The sequence below is a fragment of the Stylophora pistillata genome, chromosome 8 (genome assembly GCF_964205215.1).
Source record: "Stylophora pistillata chromosome 8, jaStyPist1.2, whole genome shotgun sequence".
Taxonomy (NCBI): domain Eukaryota; kingdom Metazoa; phylum Cnidaria; class Anthozoa; order Scleractinia; family Pocilloporidae; genus Stylophora; species Stylophora pistillata.
Genome location: NC_142526.1, coordinates 22,608,426 through 22,623,325, shown reverse-complemented (window position 1 = coordinate 22,623,325; position 14,900 = coordinate 22,608,426). Strand labels below are relative to the sequence as shown.

Genomic DNA, 14,900 nt, shown 5'->3' with positions numbered 1-14,900 from the left:
GGAGAGAGCACTGGAATTCTAAATATCTGAAACCTTGACAATTAAATTAAGGGCGATGTTCTTTACTCATTATCAAAATACCCTTACATCGCAAGGGCCAGCCTTGAGCAGGTAACAGATATGATCATTGCATAATGGGATACGAACAAAGAAAAAGCTACAACGGCACGTAATCCCTCTTAATCCCACAACGAAACTATACGTTAAGAGAAACTACAATGTTAGAACTCACGCTGTTTGTGTCGGTAAGACCCAGGTTTTTTGTGCAAACGATCGAATGAATGAAAGAGAGTGTGGTAACATCCGATGATTTTCCTTAGTAACATACAAAAGCCAGTTCCCGTTCCTCCCATGAATTAAAACCCCTAACAAAGCGAATGTTGTTTAGCCCAGCTCTAATGTTGTATAAAGTAATATGAATTTCAGTCCCAATTTTCCCTTCCTCGGTATATGAAAAAGATGAAACTACTGTAAAAAAAAGTAGTATCAGGCTACAACGCTCTAATGTGTGAATTGCTTGCAGCAAAGCTCAAAATCCTACCATTGTGTAATATGATATCTAAACTCCATTCAACAAAGCAACACTGTCACCTCGTAGAAGCATTAAGTCATCGGCTTAGCATGGAATGACCTTCCATCCGAATCCTAAAGCCGAGTTAGTTAGATCTGAATAAAATTGTCATTTAGCAATGATCGTTTCGAATTAGTCAAAGAAGTCAACCAAGTCACCGGCTGCGAAGCTGGAAAAATCCCATCACCTTTTGACAACAAATCTCGCTTACGATATAAAGGTATCTTTATAACAGCACTAGGCGTTTCGTAACTGGCGAAAACTTGCCTCTTGACCTTTTGATTCTGACGTATAAATTTAAGCTTCCTGTATCCAGCTGGAAGACTCAGTCCAATGCGGTGATGAATGTCTACTATATGTTTGTTTAGAGAGTCAATATATCTCAAGTTTCACCTTCAAGTTGAGTGACTCACCATTTGGTCTTCTTTTCCGTTGTCCTGTCAACTTTACGTTAATGTCACCGGTGATTATTGTTAATCGGTTCCTGGTAACTGTTGTCTGGTGTGTGGTAAGGTTGCTTTGTACACTTGTCACGAAGGGTTAGTTATTTTAGGGCAGAGCGGTACATGTCATTTGCTAGACATAATGTACCTAGCTTGTCTACAATGAATTTCACCCTTTGATTTCATGATCAGCTTTGTTCTGTTGGCAGTTTTCCTTCTCGTTTTCCGAAGAAGAATCGGGGAAGTTCCAAAATTTTATCGAAGACAGAAATTTCGGTATTTTTTGGTTGGAGTTCGTCAACATTTCTATCACAGGCGTTTTCTATCGCTGAAGTAAAGCAAAAAGACATTGTCATGTTGATCAGTGTAAGAGAACAGCTCAATAGTGAGAGAAACAGGAGAAGAAGTCCGAAGAAAAGTGTAAGTCAAAGTCAGAGAAAATACCTCGACCCCCGGAGAACTTGGAAATGATCGACAGTGAATAAGAAAAATACACTTTGAGATATAAAGAAATAACGATAACTCTAAAAACATGCATTAAATTATGTCTAATTGAGCTTTCCTTTCCAGTAGCGATCCAAGACCTATATCGGACTGAGTCCTCCAGCACACAGACAGCGAATGTCTCCAGCCAATACTGCACCTTAAATTTTTATATTAGCAATAGTTACTATAATTAGCTTGACACGATGATCAACATCCTCTTCCTCTTCAAAGGGCTTTAGCTGCGTCAGCTGCGTATTATCTCCTCTTCGTATCCATTGGCTTAAAGTCAAGTTACACCGCAGTCGAACCATCACCTGAGGGTACAACTACATATACGTGCTTACTTCTGCTTTTACCTTCTCTTCCAGCAGACGTAACCCTAGTGGTGTGTCTCAAGTTAGGATCAGGTACCGCTGAAGTATAGGTACCTTTAGCTACGATACTATAAAGATCATCATCGGAACTGTCTGGTGGCTCCGGGGGTTGAGGAGAAGAAGGGTGAAAAGATGAAGTTCCTCGAGTATTGCTATAAGAATGCCTGTCAGATAAACGCAAATTTGTACTATTTGCGTACGTATCTGGCAAGGCATCTAGAGGAGAAAGAAGCTCTCCCATGCTAGTAGCACGCATCGTACCTTGAGAAGAAAATTGCTCTTGCAAGGAGCTTTTTTCAGCAGACTCTCTTCTGTGCTGGAGAATACCACCTTGCATACTGCTTTGGTCAGTGCTTAAACCTCTTCCTGTTGCATCCTTCTGCCCCGTGTTAGGATCGTTGTTCTTTAACCATACGTCGCCAGGTGTGTTGATGTAATTTGGGTTGGTTGTTATATTTGGAACAACATCGCTTTCTGATTTTTCCTCACTCCATTTCCTGTTTAATGTGGGAGTGTTTCGTTGAGCTTTGTAGGGACTGTGCGATCCAGTGCTGCTACCAAGCCCCAATGGCGCGTTCGAGGAGCTGGAAACTTTCATAGGAGAATTTAGACCCACGTTGGATCGTTGATAAGGCGATGAATTGTGCGGGGCGACTTGGTGCTCTCCAGGGGCTATTGAAAGCGATTTTCCTTGGTATTTTGGCTCTCCATCCCTGTTAAGCGTTCCTGGTCCGGCATCCCTCAGCGAGTGATCAAGAGGGCTATGCTGTGGGTTTCTAGAGGGTGATAGCTGCCCAATGCCCGGACTTTGCTGCCTGCTATTCAAGGTGGAGCTCTGACTTAACAAAGTTCCCCCTGAAACTGATCTGGCCGGTGAATGTTGCTGTGATGTGCTGTTTATCATCCCCGGAGTAGACATTCCACTTGTATATGTTGGTTGTGTCGCTTGGTGCCACTGGTTAGGATCACGCACGGGGGAATGGCTAGACAGCACATGGCCAGTGGAAGGTCTTTGACGGGGTAGTGTCCTAGCCGGAGACTGAGGATGCGAAGCATGTTCAGAGACCATATGACGGTGCTGATGCGATACATTTCCGGCACTGAGGTGTCGAGGTATTCGCGCCCTCTCTTCTTGATAATCAGACATAAGTTGGCTGTGGTGCCTTTCGTGACTCCTAGATACGTTACCAGTGCTATTTGCTCTACCTTGCCGTGCTGGTCCTGTTCTGGGTTCACTTAGGTTCCGACTTCTAGATGGGGTTGACGGTAGACTGTTGACTGTCTCTTTGGCAAGCGGATTTGTTTGGTTTGTACCATTTACAGAGCTAAAAAGTTTGTAATTATTGTTGTTAAACATCGGGTTGACATGAATACCTGGCTCATTTTCTTTGCTTACTGATCCGTTTTCTGTCCCAGGATACCTGTTGTAAATTAGGAGAATCAAATACATTTTAGTGTGAGTTTCAACTAAGATTAAGGTGCAGACCTAGTTTCGTAAGAGTTTGATTCCTCAGTGCATGGGGTGAGTTGTAGAAGGTTGCTCGGAAATTTCGGAGATATCTCAACTATCATTAAATGTTTCAAGAATATTGGTAACGCCATAATAACTCTCCGCACTTGAATCACCGAAACATTGTTTTGCAGTTGAAATTTTTCTATGAAAGCAATTGAGCATTGGTAGTTACTTGTTAGCCACTGATCCCCAATTTACCCTCACCTGTCAATGTTAAACTCTTTAGGAACGTGATTATTAACATCGTGTGCGGTGAAGACCACCTCCGGTCCTTTCTGAACCATTATCCCATCTGGGGCTTCCTCTGCATCTGTTGGCTTATCAACTTTTTCAGGAACATGTCCGTTCTGATTCTTTGTCCCTGATTCCTTGGGAAACCCAATAAATCTCTTTGGTTTATGCATAACGTCTAGTTTGATAAATTCCTTCTTTTTATGAAGGGTTAAAAAGCAAGCTACTGCCGCCACCATAATTATGGCTGCTCCCAAAGCGCTCAGAATGAAGACTGTAGTATAGGTTGCTTGGTTTTCTGGAAATTGTAATTTTGAAAAAAAATGTTCATTATTTTGATATGCTTGGTTAAAGTACTCAGATTATAATATCAAGCAATATACTAAGATTGCGTTACTCCTCATTAAGTGACGATTAGCATGGTTACGTTGAAAGAGTCTCAATTAAGAGGTACCAAGGGAGGATTTTTCTCATTCCAAAACATCGGTTAGTCATTCTTTCGAGGCTTATGACCAATTCCAGAGTACAACAATTTTAATGTGATATTGTTGCTCAAGCGCATTCCGACAAAAGAGAGAGACTTTCCTCAATTCAAGGATTCGTACCGTCGTGAAACATTCAGTAGGGACTTTAAGCAAACTACGGCAGCTATTGCAACGAGAACGTGGAAAAACAATAGATCTAATTGGCAGAACAATAGCCCAGCACGTGCGTTTTAAAACTTTGTACATTTCTTAGCCGTCCTTTGCAAAAACAACAGCGTGAAATCACCAAAATTTGCGTCGTCTGCGAAGCGAAACCGCGACGGCAAATTATTTTAATCTACATTTGGAAGTCAACGCTTCTTTTATGCGTTATGTTGAGATTGAGGTCCGGCGCCCTATGAGACGGTAAACACATGCAGCCATTTTCGAAATTCCAGTAGAAACTCATTTTTTAATCGACATCTTCCGTAGCATTGCCGTCCTGACTGCTAAAAGTCCCTAGTATCAGCATTGACGTGTTTTTTAAGCAGTGAGACATATGTTACTAGTTGACAACAACACAATCTTGGGTCCTCGTTAGCTCATTACTAGTTTAGAGCGGCATATTGAGAGTGGCATCCCTCAGTTACAAAGAAAAAATTTCCTACGAATAAATGCTTTGCAATTTTGTGTGAATCAAAAGCAACCACGTGAAGCTGACCTTTCATGTGGAGAAACCAAAGGTAAAGTGAACCTGCTACCCCCATGACGACTTCCGGGCTTGCTTGTCCCATGACCACCGGTGCAGAACTGAAAGCAGTCTCGGGTGAGGGGCTTTGTTGAGTTTTGTCATCGGATGAACGTCCTGTGGGCGTTATGGTCAATTTGCTTGGTCGTGCAGTGTTTGATAAGGTATTCAGTGTCTTGTTTGGTAATGTGTAATTGGTATCGTTGACTGGTATTGTGATGAGTGTACCTGTGGATGTGGTTGGAGATTGTTTGTCTCGTTCATTAGGTGGATTTGTCGAGGCTAAAGGATTAGTTACTGAGACACTAGCATCAGATTTCGGCACTGTAGTGCTCGGTTTTACTGTTTCAACACCTTTACTTACCGTTAGGGGTTTAGTGGTGGTATCTTTGACAGTTGTAGGTGTCACTGTTTTTGTCATTTTAGCTGACGTTATTGGCCTTTTCGTGGGCATTTCAGTAGAGGAAAGAGTAGACAGTTTAGAAGTAGTCTTTAAAGGAGTTTTTGGTGTGGTGGTGCGCTTTGTTGAATGCGGTGGTTTAGGCGTACGTGCTCGACTCCTCCTCACTGTGATGTTTGTGATTTTTTTCCTTAGAGTAGTCAGAGTTGTTACTCTTTTACGTGTGGGTGTTAGCTTAGGTGTTTTCGGTTTTTTATTAGTGACTGTTAGTGACGTAGAATCGGTGCCGTAACTAGGAGGGGTGGTGTACGGAGGATAAGTCCTGGTTTTCCATTTCTCCTCTAAAGAAAGAACAAGATAAGAAGAAAAGAAGGGCACAGATGTAAAGACAGAGAGTAAAGAAACGCACACCAGTTACACTTGCTCTTAAAGCTGGAAGGAAAAAAGCTTTATGAGCGTGCAATTCGCTTTCTTCTCTTTCGATTTTCAAACGTTTGAAAAATCCTTCAAGTCAGAGAATGACATGCCACGCTATGTCTTAAATTAATACTCAAACAACACATGTGCAAGAGTTCCTTAACTGTCTCATGGATGTACTGGAGCAAAAGGAGTAATTGGCAGGTCATCAATAATTTTTCCAAACTTTGCAAGAACTTTGAACATTTTATACATTTGTTTAAATTATGAAATCCCTCTTTGCCTGAAAATTGACTGAAATACATCCTGGAAGTATTTTTCTGTCTCAAAGTGTAGACTGCTGATCTTGTAACGGATTTTGTAAACATAAACAAATGGGAGAAAAAAACAAGAAACAACCATGAAATCATTCTTTTCCTCACACCCGTACCGTCAAACAAAGTCTTGAAACCCTGAACTGCTGTTTCTTAGCAACAAACTCCCGTTTAGTTTTATGTACAACAGGACTGTCTGTGTCTTTAACTAAAAAAAGAAAAAACAAAAGCTAACAATAGAAATTCACTACAACAAAATCTTACCACATCCGTAGATGATTTTTACATATTTGTAAATTTTTTTACAAGGATTTCCATAGTAGGTTGCATTGTTTACGTCAATAATACAGCGCCTTTTCTTGTCGCAAAGCTTCATTATCTGCGGGGTAACATCCACTACATCGCACAACGTCTGGTCGTCTGTTTCATTGGCCTGAATTACTGAATCATCCACAGGGGCTTTACCAAATGGACATGTAATGCGCCCTTCTTCTTCGCGTCCGTAGCTAGCGGAGTAGATGACCATTGCAAGAGAGGTGTTTTGGCACTTGAACTTTAATTCGGTTCCTTGACAAACCACCTGAGTGTTTACTCGTCCAACTTCTATGACACGAACTTCTGGAAAGAAAGAGAAGTTTTTTACGCCATTACCTTACAATATATAGTATTACAAGGTTATCACAGTCGATTGAAACCTTCTTTACGTACGTTTCGCATGTTAAAAAGGGGTCAGATTGACTTATATGTTGGAAAACTTTAAGGGCATGAAGATGACAAGCGTTTCTACTTAGAACTCTACTGACTGAGAGAATGCCCGTCATTTCTCGCGCGAAACACAATATGAATGGTGAGGATAGGTTTACGAGGAACATCATGTACAAGAGACAGGAATATGTGTTCGTTGGGTAAATTTGAAACAAAGATTCACGGTATACGGCGTTAGGTCAATGAAAATTAAGCCATTGTCACACTGAATAGATTTGTTCAATTTGATTTCTGCTACCAGCGAAAAAGAAGATTTGCCAGTAAAATAAAAATTTTGTTAAAAAGTTTTTTCTTAGTAATGATACCTCAAATTTTCTTATAAGGCTATGATGATTTTAAGGCTATGATTATTCTAAGGCTATGGCGATTTTTGGAAAGGCCTAAAATGATAACAGTCGAGAAATTTTAACCTGACGCTAATAAAAAAAAGTGGACTTTGTTCCGTTGAACTATAAGCAACGAGAATTTACAAAGCACTTCTTGCAAAGCTAGAGAAAAACCACCAAATGTTCAGAAAAGTTAAAAAATGGCTATTGAACCATTTTGATTATAACTTGCTTTTTGCTTCTTTTTATCATCATTATTACTTTTCCTTTCATTCTTTATCTTGTTGCATCTTAAGTGCATTTATTATGATTTTTGTTGCTTTGTTTTTTATCTTTTTTTCTCTTTATGGTTCTTAGCCGCGTTTGTTTTGATACACTTTTAACGCGGTTGCAAATAACCATCTTAATAAACCTCAGTGTTTTCATTCCACATTTGCATCCAATTATGGACAGAAATCCTAGCATATCATAAAAAAGATGATAGGTTTCCGTTCTGATTAAAGGAACATCATTCCTCAAAGATATATTCCTTCCAGGCTCTGTAAGACGTACGGGTTATAATTGATAACGTTGGAAGGAAAAGACGTTAGCTAGGGCGACTTTGTTAAGAAAGCCTTTGCATCTATTTTACATTTCAATTTTGTATTCTATCTTTGATGATCAGATCGTTGCCGTAATTACTGCAAGCTACGTATACACCTGTTGGTAGAAATATAGCACAAAGTAAATTTTACATAGCCAATTACACGCCGTCTTTTGTCATTCGAAGAATAACTTGATAGTCTTTTCTCGTGATCTTTGCTTTGAGGAGAATTCTCAAACATTCTCTTGAACGAACGGGCATGATCCATAATTCATTGCAACAAGGTATCGACAATCTGGCGCCCTCATTCTTCAATCATTTTGCAGCGAGGTTTAGAACGTGTCTCCCATGAAAAATATATGATGAAAGGTGCTGTTTATGCTTTCGATCTGACTCAATAGGTCTTGTGGGAAAACGTCGTGAAACTTCTACAACCTTACGTTTAATTAGATGTCCAAGTGTGTCGAGCTACGAGAGCCTTGAAATATTAAAAAGCGTGGACTTAAAATGAAGTTTCATCGAGTTAGAGGCACGTTCAAAATATGTGAAAATCGCAACCTCTTGGAAAGTAGGTAGAGAAGTTTTATTATTTGTATTAAAAATAATATAGTCAGTCACGAAATTGAAAAGCTTTTTTTTCATAGAAAGTTCGTTTCAAAGAGGAATCTTAAAGTTTCTGGCTTGGGTTAACTTTTTGAAATTGGCTCACACCGAAAAGGAAAATTGATGAAAAAAACGGAGGTTTTACTATTACCTCTAATTAATGGACAAACTATAGCACGCACAGATTTGTCAGTATCGAGACGAAGGCTAATCGCGTTTACAAATGTTGACTCAGTAATTATTGGAGTCCCTTCAAAAAAATAGCTTCCTTTGTGAACATTACACGGGAAGTGATAACAAAAATAACACAAAGAGGGCTAATTGATAATAATAAGGCAAACGAAAATAGAAAGACGGTTTCTTGAGTTCTTCCCTTTCCTCTCAGCTAGAGGTGAAGTCACTCTGTAAGGGGTTCCCATAATTTTCTTTTTGCATGATACGTTCAGACATCTGTGATATCTGCATGACATATTTCAGTATGTAAAACAAGCGATTGTTTTTGTTATAGATTTCTTGAGGCTAACCACTCTTGTTTTCATAATGGCAGCTTACAGCTTATTTAACTTTCGCATCGCCTTAGCACATTATACATTTCTTAAAGGGGTTTTTAAAAAACATCATCAATATTTGCCTTGTGATCGTTTCAAACAAAATTTGTATGCCTCATTGAACAAACGACGTGTCTCCGTTCCACAATGAAGTAAGATTGTAATTGTTAATCTTTTATATGTACGCCTGCGGTCAAGAAAAGGAATACTCAATGAATGGCAAATTTTACCACAAAAGCTGTATCACAATGCCTTAAGTCGTAATTTTCCCCCTCTTTTTACCATACACAACAATTATTTCATTGGCAGAATTCCTATTGCGTTCGGACGCAGAGCTATTAAAGCTAGATAGACAAGGCGCTGGCTTCCCGATCGCTCTAAGACTTTGTAGATAGGAAATAAAAAGCAGTATGTCAGTCTCTTTTTCTCTGATCTTCGTCGAAATCGGCGAAAAACTTCGCCATTTTTTGTTTACATATTGCGTGCTTCAGTAGGCTTTATACAGCACTCGCACCAGAGATGTTATTTGTAGCTTCCTCAATCGGAGACAAACTAAATTAGTTGGATAGGATATAACTTGGCAAACGCACTTGAACTTACCGCCGTTGCTAACCGACATGGTTAGCTTCAGCACAAGGATCACAAGGGTAATCTGGTAAGAGAAAAACATTTAGATTAAGAAACAGTTGGAAAAGAATATGTGACGCATTCGAGGTTAGTTTTTGGTATAGGAAAATGAATTAAGCGTACTTTTGCAAACAGTCCGGAAGAATCTAAAAGTATCATCGCGGATTCTGATCATTGAGCCCTTTCGTCCTTCTCTTGAGTGATAATTGAATCCCTCTCTGAGTCCAATTACACCTACAAGACCGAATCTGAAGTTGTTGATAGCGTTGTCTTCTAAATTGACTCGCCTGTCCGGGTAAGCGAAGTTTATGGTGATTTTCATTAATTTTAATGCGCTTTTAGTAGGCAGAGCTGTCACAAGTTCGATTTCAAAGGCCTTCGGTCTATCGAGTCAAATCTCGTCCGAATTTAATTTAAAAATACTTTTTTTTTCGGCGAGATCTCGATGAGAAGCTTTCTAAGGCTCTTCGACGAGCCTTGATCGATATGATCTTGAATACTAGGTGTTTAAGTGGTAAGGCCCCGTTAAGACTAAGGTAAACTTTGCAGATTTTTCTGGTTTTCTACCCACATTTTATTTAAGCGTTTTCCCACCTGCTTTCAAACATCACCTGTTCTCCTAATATAGCCAACGAGTTGTCAAATATGCTAAGAAATAATTGCAGTCTTGAGTCGACAGCAATAAACACTGGGCACAGCCTATTATCACAACACAAAAGGCAAACAAAATCAAATTGCAAGAGACACTTAGCATGTTAACATCCAGCGAGACATTGCGGGCCCCACTCGAAAAGCGTTGTAAAATTTAGCCTGAAGCGTATCGCACTTACCCTCAAATTGCTAAAATCATTGCGGAACTCTACAAAAGCTTCCAATAAAGGGTTTTTCAAAAGGAAGGGCTTTCGTAAATATTCCAGTATATGAATTCTCGATGACACGAAAACCGCTCGATCTCAATATCCGGGTAACCGACAAGAAGAAAATAAAAATTATGCAAAATGTCTTTTATTATGAATTTTGATTTTAATTCTAAGCGACTAAAATTTCTTTCTATGATACTCTAGGAATGAAATGCAAGCTGCTGCGATTTTTCGTCAGAGTTCAGTTCTCCGCAAAACTACAAACTCCCAGAAGATCTTTGTGTGATATTTTAGGCGAGTATCTTTCTTAGGCAACAAATTTTCTAACACAGAACCCTTCATCACCAAAAAGAGCTTAGAAAGAAAACTACTAAAGCATTTTTTTTTTCTCTCTGTTTCTCCGGTACGTAAGTTCTCGCTAAGTCCGCGACCTGAGAAATATCTCACATTGGCAAAAAAAATTTGGCTGAACATTCAATAACCAAAGTAAACAATCAAATTGTTGGCTTACATGTTTTCAAGCGCAATATAATATCATTGCGATATCAGTGGATTTTGCCTTTCTGCATAGCAGCAAATTAAAATTACTGCTCGTGGATTCATTATTAATCACCGGAATTTGTAGAAATGGATAGCTGTAATTTCCTCTCCCATCTTCCAGACGTTGTTATAAATTATTGTTAAGTGAGATGGTCCTCTCTTATAAAGAATACTAAGGTCTAAAAGATTAATGGACCCTTTTGTGCAAATTCCTTCGATTTTACACGGAGCAGTTCCAAGGTAAATTTGCTTGTACTTAACTGATCAGGAAGTCCAAAACTTCCTCTGAGTCTTAGCTCGGTTTGAACCTTTACAATGATATGTTTGATGAAGAAATTAAAGTCTCCGCAGGAAACACAAAGCGTCGCTCAAAGAATCAGTCATGAGAATTTTTTTTTTTTTTTTTTTTTTTTAATCAGTCATGAGAATTTGGTTTTATATCGTAACAAATCTTCTCAGTTATTTTTGTTCGCTTTTTCGTCTATATCCGACACCTACCTGTTTTGATTGTGTTGCTACATTAAGAGAAATCAGTCCATGATGGAATAAAATCTTGAGCGTGTACTGAATACTTAGAAGATTATAACCCTATCATTCCTTGGTGAAGAAAACTGCTGATTTTTATGATAAGTGATATCAATCAAGGAAATAGATATTTGTGATCGGCAGCACAAAGGGTTTTTATGGGAGAATGTATCTTTCCGTATGGTTGACATCGTTTACATGTTTTGATAAAAATATCTCGTCACATGGTCAACGAGTCTTATTTCGTTCGGTTTTAAACAATCTGTTCACTATTCATCAAGCATATAGCCTGCCTAGCTGATTAACGCAAATTCTATTGATATCAATTTTCATTCCAATGTATAATGGTTAGTAGAAGGGTACAAAAGTATGTGAGACGCAAAAACCATCACTCATTTACACATGATGACTAAATACTCCTTCGCTTACATTGGTGGCGTTCTACACTGTCACATAAAACCCCTTTGGTATTCAATGAAAATTGTATAACTCAAACCGACCAAAATTACAGTAACGCATATAGAATGTGACCGGCCAGCTCGGGATAACAGATCTAAACTCAAAAGTCCAACATTGAGGTCTACTTAAAGCCGAAGAGATATCGTTTAATTCTTCAAAGTGTTTTTTTTCCAGATAAATGGAGCAAAGATCTTAAAACGAAATTTTCTGATAACCTACCTGTACCTGACGACATAACTTCACATCCATCATGGAGTTCATGCGACATACAAGTTTAATGTAGGGATAGCATTTTCTGCAAAGTTGAATATATTCTTGTGGTTCCTTTAGTAGAGAGAGGTACGTGATTTCCGAGTCACCCTGCCCTTGTTACGGCACGTCTTCAATTTGTGTCATAATTTAGAGATAAATATCTTAACGATTGCCAATTATTTCCTTCCTTTTCGGCATCAATATAGTTAGGACGATGTGGGCGGCCAGGTATGTCGGTTTTGTCAATGCTCTGCGTGATGTTATACTCCGTTCGCCTTTGGCAGTCCCCTCTTCGTACTTCCGTTCAGCTTTTTTAGGTTTTTGAGCGAGCGCTTGCGAATAAAGTAATTATGAGACTAGCATTATTTTTGCCGACCTCAGCGACAATACTCCTCGAGCTCCTTACATTAAAGCTGCTTGCCACTAGAAATTATGTGTTCAAACTCCAACGTTCTTTATGGCTATTTTTTCCTGTTACCTTGCACACTAAATAAAAACGGCGAGTTGCGAAATCAGATGTTTAAATATTTAGTAATTGGCTAAGTCATGTTCCGGTATAACTGATATACCATGGTTAAGCATTACACAGCTAGAATCGCTAGAATGCGTTACGTATGACTGCCCCTGTGTTGATAAATATCAACCCCATGGCTGTGGGATATTCTAATAACTCACTTGCAAGTATTTTGAGATTTTGGAGTATTGCCAAATTTCCCTTGTTCTTTGTATTTATAAATTTTACTTCTTTGAATATTTTTAAATAATGTCTTGATCCAATTAAGTGCTACTTTCGCATGGACTCCTGGGGGGTTTTTGATTAAGTTAAAACTTAGCATTTAAGTGAACCTGCCTCTGTGAAAGTGGCTAAATGTTTGTTCGATCTGGGCATTATGAAAATAAGCATTTGAAATTAAAAAGAACTGATTAAAAATATACCTTCTCAGTTTTAGGAATTTGACTGTGTCTAATCTGAACTCAGAATGACAAAAAATTCGAAATTTAGAACATTTTACAGAATAGCAATTTATAATACATGTGCGTCTGACAAGTGGGACAATGTAGTGATGATGGAAAAGAACGTGTGTGCCAAATCAATTTGAAACCTACTAGTCTGACGAACCCTCAAATAAATACATAATCCATTCCTCGATTCGGTCTCACCTAACATATTCACTTGACAGATATCGGTGCATTCGGTCACTGCATCCCATCAGTGCATTTTGATCTGTGCGGGCCGCTCATTTTGACTGTTTTGATATTTTCATAGGTGCTGACTTGCTAGAATGATGCAATATGTTTGGGAGTAATTTTTATGAAGTATTGCCAGCATATTACTCAACTAGATACTGTTTTGTCCGTCTTTTTATCGATAATTAGTGATACTTGGTTCTTTACCACTCATATCTTTTTGCTTTACATTTCTTTCAAACTGAATGGTAGATAAGCGCGTAGACAAGGAAACGGTACATATTCTAGAAAATAAAATGAATAAGACAATATAGTGCATTTGTCATTCTCTACTCGTTTTTTCATTGACTGATTTTGAAGTTTGAGTTTTAATATTTGAGATACCCTTTTTGTGGCGCACAGAATAGAATTCAAGTAAATCCGCTACACCATCATTGTACAAAAACCAAATGATAGAAAACCCATCTTCTGTACTCTTAGTAGACTGTTTTGGTCAGCATAACGTGGAAATAAGGTATCACCAACGAAAAGTTGCACGAACTTTTCCAGATTTGTAAATGATTCTTGAACTGATTTGTTTGTCTGGAGATTATGAAAACATCAAAGCAATTGTAATGTTTGTGGTTTTGCATTACAAAGGTACCGTTTAATTTCCGCTCAGCTAGATCCCCCTAACTGTGCGATTATTCAACCCCTTTTTCATTGGAAAGAACTCAGCGATATTCTATCAAACGGCTACACATTACATACACAAAGCAAAAGGTTTTAACGTGCTGAGATTTCGTTAACGCATTTGTACACAAAAACGCTTTTCTTTCAATGAAAATCGAAGAATACTGCGCAGAATGGAAGCAATACAGTTCGCCTGGGAAAGACCATATTGCTTTAATGCATTTATTGTCGATGGCGTATCTTAATTCATGCATTTTTCACAAGTTTTTTGTTTGTCGTGTTCTACACTCGAATTTTGATCGCCTCGCAAAAGTACATTTCTCTCCACCTCTTTTAAATCTTTGAAAAATTAAAGTAGACAATACATATCGTATAGAATCATTTTTTCACCACTATTATGTCAAGGAGGACATTTATGCTTTCAAAGATCTTAACCAGATCCTAGTGTCAGAAAGCTCGATACAAGCACCACGCACCCTAAACAAGAAATTCAGAGTACGAAATTATTTTATTTAGTCGTAGGTTTTTTATAAGTAATTTTTAATGCTCGAAAACGATCATATACTCACTGCAGACGTCTTCGTTTCCCAAATCATTTCCTCGTCAATGTGTTGACAGATCCGTATGCGATAGTTTTCACATCTGTCATCGGGAAATAAAATTGTTTCAGCCTAATTCAAACTCTCGGATTCTTATTTAGGCAGTCCATGGCTCAAAGATGAGAAAGAATCGGTAGCGTTTTCGAAAGCACTTATAACTTCTTCATTGCGCTTTTCTCGTCGTTTCCAGGGCGTACAAGTGTATGCACTTAAACAGACAGTTGAGGGCAGGAGAAGTAATTAAACCAGAAAATGGCAGCTGATGGAATTGAACCTAGAGGAATGGGTCGAGTGATGAAGTGGTGTGTAAGCCTATAACTGTTTCACATGAATATTTATCACTTCGCTCAGAGTGCCCTAGAACAAGATGAAGCGAATCCTGTGTTCTAATT

General features: G+C 38.6%; 1 protein-coding gene across 7 annotated transcripts; it reads right to left on the bottom strand.

The window, feature by feature from the left end:
* Positions 1 to 1,305: 1,305 nt before the first annotated feature.
* Positions 1,306 to 14,705, bottom strand: LOC111325290 (uncharacterized). Of its 7 annotated transcripts, none has more exons than XM_088730605.1 (6): positions 14,479 to 14,705; positions 9,387 to 9,438; positions 6,226 to 6,579; positions 4,804 to 5,058; positions 3,592 to 3,916; positions 1,306 to 3,295 (listed from the first exon to the last, which is right to left on the bottom strand). In XM_088730605.1, exons 1-6 carry the CDS (start codon positions 14,503 to 14,505, stop codon positions 1,792 to 1,794), a joined length of 2,517 nt encoding a protein of 838 aa, XP_088586731.1. In that variant the 5' UTR covers positions 14,506 to 14,705; the 3' UTR covers positions 1,306 to 1,791. The 7 variants fall into 7 exon arrangements, with proteins under 7 accessions (XP_088586731.1, XP_088586732.1, XP_088586728.1 ...); XM_088730606.1 differs by having other exon boundaries at positions 6,226 to 6,576; XM_088730602.1 differs by lacking the exon at positions 14,479 to 14,705 and adding an exon at positions 12,017 to 12,109.
* Between the last annotated feature and the right edge of the window lie 195 nt (positions 14,706 to 14,900).

Coding starts and splice junctions, on each gene's coding strand:
- LOC111325290 (XM_088730601.1), bottom strand. CDS start 12,058: ATGAACTCCATGATGGATGTGAAGTTATGTCGTCAGGTACAG. Junction 9,439..12,016: donor AGTTATGTCGTCAGGTACAG/GTAGGTTATCAG, acceptor TTCTCTTACCAG/ATTACCCTTGTGATCCTTGT. Junction 3,296..3,591: donor AAAGAGTTTAACATTGACAG/GTGAGGGTAAAT, acceptor AATTTACAACAG/GTATCCTGGGACAGAAAACG.